The sequence below is a fragment of the Suncus etruscus genome, chromosome 6, assembly GCF_024139225.1.
Source record: "Suncus etruscus isolate mSunEtr1 chromosome 6, mSunEtr1.pri.cur, whole genome shotgun sequence".
NCBI classification, from domain to species: Eukaryota; Metazoa; Chordata; class Mammalia; order Eulipotyphla; family Soricidae; genus Suncus; species Suncus etruscus.
The window spans coordinates 93,888,725-93,904,011 of record NC_064853.1 but is presented as its reverse complement, the minus strand read 5'-3'; the positions used below and the strand labels follow the sequence as shown (position 1 = coordinate 93,904,011).

Below are 15,287 nucleotides of genomic sequence, written 5' to 3'. Positions count from 1 at the left end.
AAAAGAACAACAAAATAAATCTGCTCAAGTTATTTTATATATTTTTGTTTTGCAGGTTTAAGTTTTTTTAATAAAGATACTATTTACAGTTGCACAGGGGGGGTGCGAAAAATGTTTTCTTCTTCCTAGGGGGGGCATGACAGAAAATAATTGAGAAGCACTGTATTCAAGGAACTTAGTAGCTAGAGATTCTAAACATGAAACTTGCACACTCGAGTGACAAATTCTAATCGTCCTAACAGTGTTCAAATTTTCAAATTCAAATGCCCCAAGAGTGTTACCTGGACGGCTGATGTTACAAAACTGCTTCCGTGAATTTTAGGAACAGGAGAAGCTGTTCCCTGGGAGGCTTGCGAGGCAGTTGAGAGCTTGTTTGTAGGACTTCCTGATAAATAAGGTAGGTATAAAATAAACAACGTTACTATGCAATTTGTTTACAAAGAAAGTTCAAGATAGTTCCCACAACTATCTCTCTTTTCTGAGACTTACTTAATTTTTGGGCCACACCCAGAGTTGCTCAGTGCTTACTCCTCCTGACTTTGTGCTCAAGGATCATTCCTGGCAGTCAGGTCACATGGGAGCTGAGGACTGAACCTGGGTTGGCAAGATGCACATCAAAGCCCTCTACCCACTGAACTCTCTGGCTTTAGATATGTACTGATCTTTTAAAAAGGTTTAATCTTCTTCATTCCCTCCTGAGAAAACCAGCAGCAGCACACACTAGACTGCAGGACCTGCATGCTTATAGCAGCTGTGGCTGGGTCCTGCCATGCTTTTTGGCTGTGCCATGCTGGAGGATCATCTATCAAGGGATGACACCTGTGTCTGTGGGGTAGTTCCTGGAACTGATCTCTCCTCACCAGTGTCACCTGTTCATGGTCACTCATTTCTCCTTTCTTGTCTTTTTTTTTTGGAGGGGTTGGACCACCTGCCACTGTCAGAAGTTATTCCTGGGCTCTACACTCAGAAATCGCTACTGGCAGGCTTGGAGGACCATATGGGATGCTGGGAATTGAACCAGGGTCCACCCTGGGTCCTCCGCATGCAAGGCAAACGCCCTATAGCTGTGCTATCACGCTGGCAACTCATTTCTTTTTTAAAGGTCAGAAGTTCACAGAGCTAAAATTATCATTAAAAAGCATATGGGGAAGGGGAAAACAATAGCACAGCAGTAGGGTGTTTGCCTTGCATGCAGCCGGCCTGAGACGACCCAGGTTTGATCCCATATGGTTCCGAGCCTGCCCTGGGTAACCCCTGATCGCTGCTGGGTGCGGAACCCCAAAAAACCCATAACAACAATAATAAAATAAAAAGCATGTAAGGGTGGATGTTGGACATTGTAAGACTGAAACTCAATTAAAAAAATTAAGGAGTCTACGGCCATACCACCCTGAACGCGCCCAATCTCGTCTGATCTTGGAAGCTAAGCAGGGTCGGGCCTGGTTAGTACTTGGATGGGAGACCACCTGGGAATACCGGGTGCTGTAGGCTTAAAAAAAAATTAAGGAGCTGGAGCAATACAGAGCATGTAGGGCATTTGCCTTGCATGTGGCGACTGGGTTTGATCCCCAACATCCCATTGACTCCCGAGCCAGCCAGAAGCAATTTCTGAGTGCAGAGCCAGAGTAATCCCATGAGAGAGCCGCTGGGTGTGGTCCAGAAACCAAAAAATAAAATAAAATAAATAAAAGCACTTAAAGGAACCAGAGTAATAGTACAGCAAGTAGGGTGTTTGCCTTGTACATGGAAGGCCAGAGTTTAATCCCCCCAGAATCCCATATTCTCTGAGCACCACTAGGGGTAATTCATGAGTGCTAAGCCAGGAATAAGTCCTGAGCATCATCATATGTGGTCCCATGGAGCCGGAGAGAGCATGGCGATAGGGTGTTTGCTTTTGCATGCAGAAGATTGGTGGTTCGAATCCTGGCATCCCATATGATCCCCTGAGCCTGCCAGGAGTGATTTCTGAGTGTAGAGCCAGGAGTAACCCCTGAGCACTGCCGGTGTGACCCAAAAACAAAACCCAAAAAAACAAAAAAACATGTGGTCCCAAAATATAACAAAACAGCAAAAAAGCAGTTAAGGATTCCTCTTTTGGAACTGACCACATGGCTAAGCTAAAAAGGGGCAAGAAGTCAGTACAAAAGTCAAGATGACTTAGTAAAAGCAGCTTTTGTATTAGGATACTCTTTAAAAAATTTTTTTTTGTTTTGTTGGGTATTTTGGGGTTGCACCCGGCAGCGTGACAAGGGTGACTCCTAGCTCTATGCTCAGAAATCGCTCCTGGCAGGCTTTGGCACCATGTGGGATGCCAGGATTCAAACCACTATCCTTCTGCATGCAAGGCAAACGCTCTACTGCCATGCTATCTCTCCAGCCCCTGTATTAGGATACTCTTTAAGAATCCATCACTTGGGCTGGAGAGATAGCACAGTAGTAGGGCGCTTGCCTAGCAAGCGGCCAACCCAGGGCCAGCGGTGGTTCGAATCCCAGCATTCCATGTGGTTCCCTGAGCCTTCCGGAGTGTCGCCAGGTGTGAACCAAAAACCAAAATCCAAAAAAATGAATCCATCACTTATAAAGATACTGAAGCATGATTGATATTGACATTTCTACATTGTGCCAAACTGAATACCTTCTAGTCAGTGAATGTGAACTCCTTCCAACTCATTTCACTGGAAGATTAAACCTATTTTAATTTAGTGTAGTCAATGCTAAAAACTGCTTTTTTTTTTTTTTTGGAAGGTGCCATATCTGATGGCTCTCAGAGGTTACTCCTGGCTCTGTGCTCAGAAATCGCTCTTGGCAGGCTCAGGGGACTATATGAGGTGCCAGGGTTTGAACCCAGGCCGCCCACATGCAAAGCAGATAATTCACATTTTCTATAGTTATGCTACCTATAAATCAAGACCAAAAATAGTAGATGATCACCTACACCATTTACCAAACACAGTAGCAAAACTTTTGGCTGACTTTTAAATCTATACATCCTCAAAGATATCCTTACTTACAAAGGGAGTAGACAATCTCTTAAAATAGCGTTAAGAGGGGTACCATAATTGTATCTATTCTCTCTTTTTTTTTTTTTTTTTTTTTTGGTTTTTGATCATACTTGGCAGTGCTCAGGAGTTACTCCTGGCTCTACGCTCAGAAATCGCTCCTGGCAGGTCCTGGGGGACCATATGGATTGCCGGGATTCAAACCACTGACCTGCATGCAAGGCAAACGCCTAATTACCTCCATGCTATCTCTCAGCCCCTATTATCTTTATCTTTTCTTGGGGGGCGGGGGAGGTTGGGTCACACCCAGCTTTGCTCAGGGGTTAATCCTGGCTCTACACTCAGAAATCGCCCCAGCAGGCTCGGGGAACCATATGGGATGCCGGGATTCGAACCACCAACCTTCTGCATGGAAGGCAAATGCTCTACCTCCATGTTATCTCTCCGGCCCCTATTATCTTTTTCTTAATAATTTTTTTATTTATGCACCATGGTAACAAACATGTTTGTAATTGGGTTTCAGTCATAAAATGCACACACCCCTTCACCAGTGCAACTTTCACACCACCACTGTCCCCCATTCCCCTGCCAGTCTTCAAGACAGGCATTGTATTTCTCTATTATTGTCATGGTAACTGAAAATTAATGTAGTTATTTCTCTAACTGCACTTACCAATCTTTGTGATAAGCTTATCATGGGCTGGTCCTTCCAGGCCTCATTTCTATTGTCTCTGGATATTATTATTATACTGTCTTTTATTTTTCTTAAATCTCACGAATTGATGAAACTACTCTGTACTTATTTCTCTCCCTCTGACTTATTTCACTCAACATAATAGTCTCCAAATCCATCCATGTAGAAGCAAATTTCATAACTTGATTTTTTTCCTAACAGCTGCATAGTATTCCATCGTACTATAGATGTACCACAATTTCTTTAGCCACTCTTCTGTTACTGGGCATCTGAGATGTTTCCTGATCTGGCTATTGTAAATAGCCATCAGCCATCAGCACTCAAAGGTTACTCATAGCTCGGCACTCAGAAATAGCCCCTGGCATCCTCGGGGGACCATATGGGATGCCGGTATTTGAACCACCATCTGTCCTGAATCAGCTGCGTGCAAGGCAAATGCCCTACTGTTATGCTATCTCTCTGGCCCCTATAGCTATTCTTAAAACGCGTAATTTCTACCAGAAATCTACCTAAAAGTCCAAAAGTTCATTCATGTGTTAAAATTGAAAACTCTTGGGGCTGGAGAGGTGGCACTAGAGGTAAGGAGTAACCCCTGAGCATCAAAAGGGTGTGCCCCACCCCCAAAATTGAAAACTCTCTTTTTTGGAGGAAGAGGTTAGGGACCACAGTTGACAGTGCTCGGAGATTTCTCCTGGCTCACATTCTTTCCTGCAGGCTTGGAGACAAATGTCCTACTCACTGAGCTCTAGCCTTGAAAGTCTCTTTTTTTGGGGAGGAAGTGTCCCCACCCAGAGGTGCTCAGGGGTTATTCCTGGCTCTGTGCTTAGAAATAGCTCTTGGCAGGGTCAAGAATATATGGGATGCTGGGGATCGAACCCAGATCCCTCCTGGGTTGGCCAAGTACAAGGCAAATGTCCTATCGCTGTGCTATCTCTCCAGCCCCCAACCTGAAATTCTTTTTTAAGTTAGTATAATAACCTAACAATCATCTCTCTTACATCTTTTCATGTTTTCTTTTAATGAGAAGTAAAAACTAGGGGTCAAGCAATAGCACAGAGATAGGCCAAATCCCTGGGACCACATAGGATTTCCCCGAGCCCTCCAGGAGTGATATTTGAACACTGCTGGGTGCAGCCCCAAAACAAACCAAAAGCAAAAGCTATATGAATGCCTATATGTAGGATCTTTTTTTTTTTGGGGGGGGGGGGCGGGGTCACACCCGGCAGCGCTCAGGGGTTACTCCTGGCAGGCTCAGGGGACCATATGGGATGCCAGGATTCGAACCAGTGACTTTCTGCATGAAAGGCAAATGCCTTACCTCCATACTATCTCTCCAGCCGGATCTTTTATTTTTCTTTATTTTGGTTTTGGACCACACCTGACAGTGCTTAGGGGTTACTCCTGAATCTGCACTCAGAAATCGCTCCTGCCAGGCTCAGAAGACCTATATGGGAAGCTGGGGATCCAACTCGGGTTTTTCCTGGGTCAGCTACATGCAAGGCAAAAACCCTATTGCTGTGCTGTTGCTCTCCGGCTCCTTAGGAACATTTCTTTTTTTTTTTTTTTTTTGGTTTCTGGGTCATACCCAGTGGTGGTGCTCAGGAGTTACTCCTGCTGTTCACTCAAAAGTCACTCCTGGCATCCCTGGGGAACCATACGAGATGCCGGGATTCAAACCGGGGTTCATCCTGTGTTGGTCATGTGCAATGCAAATGCCTTACAGCTGTGCTATCACTCTGGCCCCAGGAACATTTTTTTTTTTTTTTGGTTTTTGGGCCACACCCGGTGGTGCTAGGAACATATTTTTAAGTAACTTAACTGAGGAATAAAATAATTTTTGCTCTTCTGAATCAGAACAGTCTATTTATAACTATGCTTCCCTCCCCCACAAAATTTTTTTTATTTTTTATTTATTTTTATTTCCCTCCCCCACAGAAAAGTTCACCATTTTATTTGACTGTGGCTCATTTATTTTATTTAACTTATTCTTAACATTTAATTTGGAAAAGTTAATGATCATACTGTATGTAGTCCATGCCTTCCAGATAAAAATAAAATCAGCTATTTAGACTTGTCTTGCTTTGTTTGAAGGAGAACCAACAGGCATGCTCAGGAGCTACTTCCCTTTTTTGGGGGGGTTTTTTGTTTGTTTGTTTTTGGCCACACCCGTTTGGTGCTCAGGGATTACTCCTGGCTAAGTGCTCAGAAATTGCCCCTGGCTTGGGGGGAACCATATGGGACACTGGGGGATCGAACCACGGTCCTTCCTTGGCTAGCGCTTGCAAGGCAGACACCTTACCTCTAGCGCCACCTCGCCGACCCCAGGAGCTACTTCCTAATCGATGTGGTACCAGGGATCAAACCTGTTCTCACATGCAAAGTTTGAGGTCCAGCTCATAGAGCAATCTCTCCGTTCTCAAGTTCTGTTGCAGTGATCAGAGGCCATCAAGAAGGGTTGTAAGGATGGGTGAGCAGAAACCAGGGTTACTCATATATTCCCTTTTCTTGTTTGTGGAGAGATTTCAGACTTTTAAAGAATTTAATCATTTATTTATTCATTTGTCATTTTATTTAATGCCTTATTTATTTATTGATCTGGGGCCATACCCTATAGTGTTCAAGGGCTCTGTATACAGGAACAGTCCTGGCAGGTTTGGGGGACCATTTGGGATGGCAGGGTTCGAATCCAGGTTCACTGCATGCAAGACAAACACCTTACCTGCTGTACTAGCACTCCAGCCCCAGATTTAATTCTTTAAAAAACAATGTGTAAATTATTTTGTATGATACAAATGTTGATCAAACACACCTGCAGTGGGAGTGGTGGTGCCAATCACCTGCCCTGGCTTGTCCAGAATAACATACGGATTACTGATAACAGAGCTGGTAGTGCCTTGCTTCACATGCACTGGAGTGGAAGTCGGCGTTCGAGGCAACGGTGAAGGACTTGGAGTTGATATAGGAGAACCTTGATTGTTAAGAAAATGCAGAAAGACATATTCAAACCATCTAAGAAGATGCTAAGATAAAGGGAGAGAGGTGGGTTGGCAAGGCAAAGGTAACATTGAGAAGAGACTGGGACTGTGTATTTCAGGCCCCAGCAGCTAACCTAAGTGGGTGTGGTATTCACTTGCCCTGTCTACTCCCTCATCCAAGAACCAGCTGCAGCAGCAAGGTCCTACTACAAACAGTGGATATAAGTCTGCATTTTTTGTTTGTTTTTGGGTCACATCTGGCAATGCTCAGGAATTATTCCAGGCTCTGCCTTCAAGAATTACTCCTGAAGGGTTAGGGCAGTGGTCCTCAAACAATGGCCCGAGGGCCACATATTGTATTTGTATCTGTTTTGTTTCTTCATTGCAAAATAAGATATATGCAGTGTGCATAAGAATTCGTTCATAAGTTTTGTTTTTACTATAGTCAGACTCTCTAATGGTCTGAGGGACAGTGAACTGGCTCCCAGTTTAAAAAGTTTGAGGACCCCTGGGTTAAGGAGACCATAAAGGATGTTGATTATTAAACCCAGGTGATCGCATGAAAGGAAAGCACTCTACCACACTCTACCACTCTGCCCTGAGCTGACATTTTAATGATGTCATTTTAGGCATGCACCTAAAATTTAAAATGCAGGATCTTACCCCAACAGTCTAGAACAACTGTCAGGAATTTTTAGATAACAAATCTTCAACAACTCAGGCTGATTGTTAGAATATGCAATACACTGAAAGTGAGAGAGAGAGAGCGAGCGAGCGAGAGAGAGAGAGAGAGAGAGAGAGAGAGAGAGAGAGAGAGAGAGAGAGAGAGAGAGAGAGAGAGGGTGAGGAAGGGAAAATGTGTGTAGAATTAATAATTTTAAAATGGGGAGTTTATTTAATTTCCAATAGGAAATTAAAAGACCAAAACACATATTCATACTATGCCACAGTAATGATAAATGGATTCTTAATCCCATAGCTCTTAAAAGGTTATTGGGGGGATGGCTACACAACAACTGTCTTTCACTAATCAAATCTTCCATCATTAATTGCTCTAAATTTCCTATCAATTTTACATTTAGCCATTCTCTCCCTGAAGCACCAAGTTTCAGACCACTTCTAAATGAAATGTAAAATTATGTGTACATTACCATCAATTTCAAAGACGCGGGTCGTATTTCTACTGAGTTGCTTACTTTTATCATCAAATATTCCGTTTATTCCTATTTATTTTTGCTTTTTATTTTAGGACCACACTCAAGGGTGCTCAGAGACCATTCCGGGTGATGTGGTGTCAGGGCTGGAACCTGGGTCTCCTGAAGATTGAGCTCAGAACTATGAGCCCCTTTCTCCTCTACCACCTTTTGTTCAGTGTCTAACATACCTTTTCTTAGGTGGCACAACCAAACTATAAAATCTATTTCTATTAGAAGCATGCCTGACATCATGTATAAAACTGTTGAGGCAATGAAAATAAAAGCTTAGAACTATAACTTAGTGAGGATAAATTTTTCTCTAGTAAGTATAAAAGGGATTTCAATACCAAGTCAATTCCAACATTGGAGACTTAATTCCAAAAGGCCTCTAATTTTTTTCTCTTACTTGTAATGCTGGTATGTATACTTCCAAAATTCAATTCCCATTTTAGAAATTTTAGCTGTGTTGACTTGAGAAAAAAATGTCCAAATACTTTGAATCTCATTTCCTTTCTCATTCAAAAGTTAATTTACACATGAATGACCTGTTTTTGTTCTGTGACTGCTCTGTCACAGGGAAACAAGAATGGCCTTAGAAACAAGTCCTTAGACTTATGTCATGTAATGGCCCCAAATGCTCTATTTCTACCCAGGAAAAGTGGGTCTTGATCAAGGGTCGCTACAGAAAATAATCCAAACAAAGCTGAGAGTAAAATATGCATGGCTGAATATGCGTGCCTGCTAGATTGTAGTTTTTTATTGAGTACAGAGACAACCCCAAAGCAGGGTAGTATAGACAGAAGGCCTATTTTGAGCTAATCCCACCCAGGTTTGCTTGATACATGCTAAGTGGGGAAAATCTGTTTTGGGTACACCCAAGTTGTAAACAAACAAATACAAAGAAACCAGGGATCATCTTTGTTTTGGGTGGAACCAGCTGTAATTGTAAACTTATAGTTCTAAGCTGTAAAGTGTCACTCCAGCAAATTTTGCTTGCTCTTGGGGGTGGGGAATAGGAATGAGGGGATGGGACCACACCTGGCAGTACTCAGGAGATATTCCTGGCTCTGTGCTCAGGAATCACTCCTGGCAAGCTTGGGGTGCCTGCGTATGTGTCAAATGCCCTACTACAAGGCAAATGCCCTACTAGCTGTTTTGCTATCACTCCAGCATTTTTTTTTTCTTTTGGTTTTTGGGCCACATCCAGCAGTGCTCCTGGCTATCTGCTCAGAAATAGCTCCTGGCAGGCTCAGGGAACTATATGAGATGCCGGGATTTGAACCAACCACCTTAGGTCCTGGGTCAGCTGCTTTCAAAGGCAAACACCACTGTGCTATCTCTCCTGCCCCATACACTCCAGCAATTTTTAAACACATAGATTTCATACATATCCTTTGCATACCAGAAACAATCTTGCAGCTCATAGTGATGGGTTGGAAGGACTTCCCAGGTGACTCAGGATTAGAAACTTGACTCTGTGGTACAATTTTGCAGCTTGATGCTATTGGCTGAAAAGCTGAATTGCCATGGGAACAAAAAGTAATTTTCTGGGATGTCATAATTTTGGTAGGTGTTCGTTCCAATGAGGATGGCAATGAATAAAATGTAGTGTGTCTCTCAGCTTCGGTGTTTGCTGGGAATTCTGCTTGAAATAAAAACATGGCAAATAGTAAGTCATTAAATAAGTCATTAGCTATCAAATGATAAAATCTTAACATTGTGGAATGGAAAAAAAAGGCAAGAGAAATAAAAAATAAAAATAAATAAAAATAAATAACAAATAATAATAAAAGAAAACTGAAAATAAAGTAACTTAAATTTAAGAGTGACTGTGCAGTCAGGGGTAATCCTTGGATGTGGACCAAAAATAAATAATCAAAAAAAGGTTAATGATGCTGCATTATTAGATGCTTATAAAGATGCGACTGAAATTTAAAGAGAAAACTTGAGATTTATAAATAAATTAAAATATTAACATCAGGGGCTGGAGAGATAGCACAGCAGTAGGGTCTTTGGCTTGTATGCAGCCAATCCAGGACGGACCATGGTTTGATCCCAGCATCCCATATGGTCCCCCAAGCCTGTCAGGAGCGACTTCTGGGCACAGAGCCAGGAGTATCCCTCAAGCACTGCTGGATGTGGCCCCAAAACCAAAAAGTAAATACTGTATTTTCTGGCATATAAGATGACTTTTTAACCCATGAAAACTTCTTAAAAGTCGGGGCTTGTCTTATATGCCAGTATACAGCACGCTTGAAACTTACTCAAGTGATTCACCCCACCCCCATCTTACCGCCACATTTTATCCAGCTGCCAGGCATCATCATCACAGTCCTCTGCTTGTCCTGATTAATCTTTCAGGGCACACAGAGGAGCTGAGTTACCCAGTGCTACATCCCATCCAGCTGCCGGGTATCATCGCTGGTATGCAGCTTTCTTGTGCTCAGTCCTATTTGTCCTGATTCATCTTTCAGGGTGCACAGAGGAACTGAGTTACTGAGAGCTGCATCTCATCCAGCTGCCGGGTCTGCGGCTTTCTGGTGTTCAGTCCTCTGTTCAGCTTTTATGGGACACACAGAGGAGGTGCTCTGTCTCCCTCTTGCTGTCCTATTAATCATTGCACCCTAGCCAGCTGCTCTTGGAGGAGTCCCCTCTCCCTGCTCTCAATGTAGATCACAATTAAAAAAAAAATCACAGTCACTACAAATGACAAATGTAAAATGATTGTTGGCACTCCAAAGGCTAGCTTTATTAAAAATATACTGTTAACTTTTGAGGGTTCTACTCCTTTTCTCTTAGGTTTTTTAATTTCCATTTGGTGTGCGTTAAAAGAGAGGTAGCTTTATACAGTGACCCAAACCCTATATTTTAAGAGGAAAAGTAGGGGGTCGTTTTATATGCCAGTAAGTATGGTAAATAAAACAAAAATGTGTACTGCATCCTTTGTGTTTACAAAAAATATTAGCATCACACTGAAGCAAAATAAAGCCTAACAACATTTAGAAATGGTGTTATACCTTATGTACTTAAATATCTGATTATATATTTGCACTGAGTGACAAAATATTCCTACAAAACATTATAGAAAACCATTATAATCATAAGTGAATAAAAAAAATCACTTAAAAAATTGGAGCAGCAGCAGAGATAGGGTGCTTGTCTTACACGTGGTAAACTGAGGTTAGATCCCTGATACTCCCTATTGTCCCAGAGTCTATGAGGAGTAATCCCTGAGCTCAGAGCCAGGACTAAGTCCTGAGCACCACTGAGTGTGGACCCTAAATAAAAATCAGAACTTTGCCACTTTTTAGTGCATGCAGTACTCTACAAACCATCATTTAAACTTTACAAAAATTTTATGAAAAAGGTAGTACAGGAGTTGTTAAGGTGCTTGTCTTATGGGCAGTCAAGCCTAGTTTAATCCCTGGCAACACATATGGTTCCTGTAGCACTTCTGAAAGTGACTGTTAAGCATAAAGTCAGGAGGAGAGAAAGCCCTATGCACTGCTAAGGAATGATCCAACCCTACCCAGATAAAAAGAAAAAAAATTCCTATCTGAGAAGATTAAGGATTAGGTTTTCCTTCCAACAGAGCTGTGCAGTAGAAGAAGCATGCCTACTTAGGAAAAATCATGCCCCATATACTCTTAAGTGTCCAAAGGCAGCAGTCCAGCACCCTTTTTCTAACACAAATGAGAAAAAGAAAGCTACAAAACGGACATCCACAACCCCTCAGCCACTTCATTTACCAGCTCCATAGATGCATCTTATTCTCAAATGAGATATAATTCGAATCATGAAAAATCATGAGTATACCAGCCTTGCAACTGAAAACTGGAGCAATCTCCAGAGGAGTGGCGGGCCAAGTCCCTGCCCTGCAAGCCTGCAAGCCGTGGCAGTTGCATCGACAAGCCACAATCACCACACCAATGGACCAACTTCAGAGCTTAACCACTGATCAGACCCTATCTGACCAAAGCTCCAAGTATGCTGATACTAGGTGCTAAGATGTCCAGGGCTTTGTCAGAGTGAGTACAAGTAGCCAAACCTCACCTTTTCATACTTCCCAAAGCTCTGACAGCTACAGCCACAAATCACAGCTGCCAACATGTCAGCCACAGAACGAAAAATTACTGGACACATTCAATTTCTTTACTGGTGACACTCCAGTAAGAACACAAAAAAATAGCTGTCAAAGTAGCATAGCAGTCACCTAAGATGAATAAACTATGATCAACTAGCAATAAACAGCTTATTTTGTTTCAGACAATGACTTAATGATTCTATTGCAAGCTATAATAATTTTCGCAAATTTTCTTATGCCGTTGTTTTTCTCAATAATTCCATTACTACTTAGTCGTAAAAAGTAATATAAAGCAAATTATTTCGAGCCTGCCAAGAAGGCAGATATGGAATCTGTGGACAATGTTGGGAGGGAATTTTACACTGGTTTCTGAGGCATGAAATAGCAGGAACAAAATTTTTATAAGCAACTATGTAAACTGCAATGTTTAAATAAAGTAATAAAAATGTGAAGAAAAAATGATCTAAAACAGATACACATATTACCTTTTTCCACAGAGGGATCAGGTCCTGGTTCATGGGACGACTTAATGGGTGAGGAAGCTTTCACAGGTGCTGGAATGGTCAAAGGCAAAGCTGGTGGAGCATCAGAAATATCAGACTCGGAGGACTGAGGGTACATGGCATCTTCTCCCAGAGAATGTCGATGCAGCTCTACATCCACTACCTGTGTTAGGCAACCAAAAGGCTTGTAAACTCATCCTCAATGGCAAGGAAAACCTAACATCTGGCAAAGAATATGCTATCTGAAGGATTATGGGGCAGAAAATTTCCTTTTGTTTTTGGGTCACACCCGGCAGCGCTCAGGGGACCATATGGGATGCCCGGGATTCAAACCACCGACCTTCTGCATGGAACCTTAACTCCATGCTATCTCTCCGGCCCCAAGGCAGACCATTTCTAATGACACCTTACAAGCAGCTTGACTCTCAAGACCTAAAGTGCCTATTCGAGAATAGTCTAGCTTAGTAAGTAGTCTAGCTTAGTAAGTAGATAACTTAAGTGTAGCCATCATAAAAATAAAGCCTTCCCACCTACCATTTTACCTGGAAAGCTCTTACCCCCCCCCCAAATTTTTTTTTCAGTATTTTAAATATATTTTTCCAATCTTTTTTTTTCCTAGAGACAGGGTCTCACTATGTTGCCCAGACTGGAGTGCAATGGCTATTCACAGGTGCGATTCCACTACTGATCAGCATGGGAGCTTTGACCTGCTCCGTTTACAACCTGGGCTAGCTCGCCCCTCCTTAGGCAACCTGGTGGTCCCCCGCTCCCGGGGGTCACCATATTGATGCTGAACTTAGTGCAGACACCAGATCGGCATAGCGTACTGCAGCCCAGAACTCCTGGACTCAAGTGATCCTCCGGCATCAGCCTCTAGAGTAGCTGGGACTATAGGCGCATGCCACCACGACCGGCAGATTTTTCCAATCTTATAGCAAAATGTTATCTCATTGTGGCCTTCATTTATATTTTGTTAATTCTGAAAGAGAATGTAATGTCTTTCCTATATTTATTTCCTGACAATGTTTTTTTTTTGTTGCTATTTTTGTTTGTTTGTTTGGGTATTTTTGTTTTTGCTTTTTTATCTAACCCCAAATTTTTGCATGACTGATTCCTTTCCACTGCTGGGTCTCAGGAAAATGTTATCTTTCTATAGGAGCACTCCTTAACTACTCCCCTCAGCTACTCGCCTTTTTAATAGCACTTACTTACTTACTTAGAAGGGAAGTCTTCTTGCCTGCTCTCAAACTTACTGTTCATCTTTCTCCCCATTCTCAACACACCCAGGAGTGCAACTCCTTGAGAAAGCAGCAATGTTATTTGTTTCTGTATCCCTGGTACATAGATCAGTACCTATCACACACAGAGTGTGCTCAAGAAATAACTTCTGACAGAACAGTGTTCTTCCCAAAGTAGAATATAGCTTGACTAGTTCATTTTAAGTTAATTGTTATGGCTGACATAGCAAAAATAATGATGTGAAATGTTAAAGTCTCACACGTTTGTTTGTATATATGTATGTACACATTTGTATTTATGTACGTATTGTATGTTTGGAGGGGGTGAAGTTAAAGGTCTTAACAAAAAAGGTCTTACTTATTTTGAAACATTGCATGGATTTGGGGTGTGGCACAGTGGCGGACCAAATGTCTTGCAGGTATATGGTTCTATGTTTAACGCCTTGGCAACAAAATCAAATAACAAAACAATCACACGACAATAAAGACATAGTAACCCAACAAAAGACACACAGTTCATAAGAATAGAATATACACTTACAAAATGGTTAAATTATTTTTGGTTGTTTTAAATGTGTTTTTATTATGGTTTGGGTAACATAGTTACTAACAGTGCTAATGTTTATGCATAAGTACATTTACTTACTGCACCCACCAGCACCAATGTGCTCAGACAGTTCACCACTTGTAGTTCACCTCTTTCTTCATCCCTCACCTCTCCGCACTACTTGATACCCTCAGTTTTGTAACGCGGGGCTCAAGGTTTATTTATATTTAACATGGTTTTGTCCCTCTACATTCTATATTAATTTGATGCTCCAGTATTTATTATCTTCTCATATGGCTTATTTCCCATGACATGATGCCTATTTCCGTATAATTTCTGTATGATTTTGGTACAGCTACATAACCAAACTTTAATTTTTTTGCAGAGGGCCACACAGAGCTGTGCTCAGATATTGCACCTGGTGGTATTCAGGGGTGCCAAGGATCAAGTCTAGGTCAGCCCTATGCAAAGCAAATACATAACCTCCAGGCCCCCACTTTTTATTGAAGTACCAAAGACCATTCTGTGGGAAAAGAACAGTCTTTATCAAATGATACAGGGAAATTAGATATCACATATATTAGAATGAAGGAAGATCTAGCCTTATATCACACATAAAGCTATGAGTTAATATAAAAAAATTGAAAATGTATCAAATACTTGAACACTGACCCAAAGCAAAGAACTCCTAAAAATAAAAAATCTATGGGCAAGGTTTCATAATATTAGAAACAGTGGATTATACCTTAATTTTAAACAACTGTGCATTGGGCTAGAGAGATAGTACAGGAGGTCTGGCACTTGCTTTGTATGCAGTCAACCCTCTTGATTCCCAGCATTGCATAAGGCCCTGGAGTACTTGCCAAGAGTAATCCCTCAACACAGAATCAGAAGTAAGCTCTGAGCACTGCTGCCCTGTTAGGAGTGGCTGAACACAGCATCCCCCCAACTTGTACATTACAGGATACAGAATTTAAAAATAATTTACAAATCATATTATCTGATATGGGATTAATGTAGAAAAAGAGAAGTCCTAAAACCCAACCACAAA

The 15,287-nt window shown here is 41.8% G+C and overlaps 1 protein-coding gene and 1 non-coding gene across 3 annotated transcripts in view; one reads left to right on the top strand and one right to left on the bottom strand.

Annotated features, from left to right (window-relative positions):
• YEATS2 (YEATS domain containing 2) overlaps positions 1-15,287 on the bottom strand; it is a 94,909-nt gene that overhangs the window by 41,733 nt on the left and 37,889 nt on the right. Inside the window, exons 9-12 of one of the 2 annotated variants that reach the window (XM_049775816.1) lie at positions 12,434-12,614; positions 9,267-9,509; positions 6,503-6,661; positions 282-385 (exon numbers count right to left, since the gene is read on the bottom strand). In XM_049775816.1, the coding sequence (XP_049631773.1) occupies positions 282-385; positions 6,503-6,661; positions 9,267-9,509; positions 12,434-12,614 (687 nt within the window). The remainder of the gene's footprint in view (positions 1-281; positions 386-6,502; positions 6,662-9,266; positions 9,510-12,433; positions 12,615-15,287) is intronic. The other variant, XM_049775817.1, reaches the window with a different exon arrangement.
• LOC126012274 (5S ribosomal RNA) lies at positions 1,373-1,491 on the top strand. The gene has a single exon (XR_007496793.1). It is a non-coding gene; the product is annotated as a 5S ribosomal RNA (ribosomal RNA).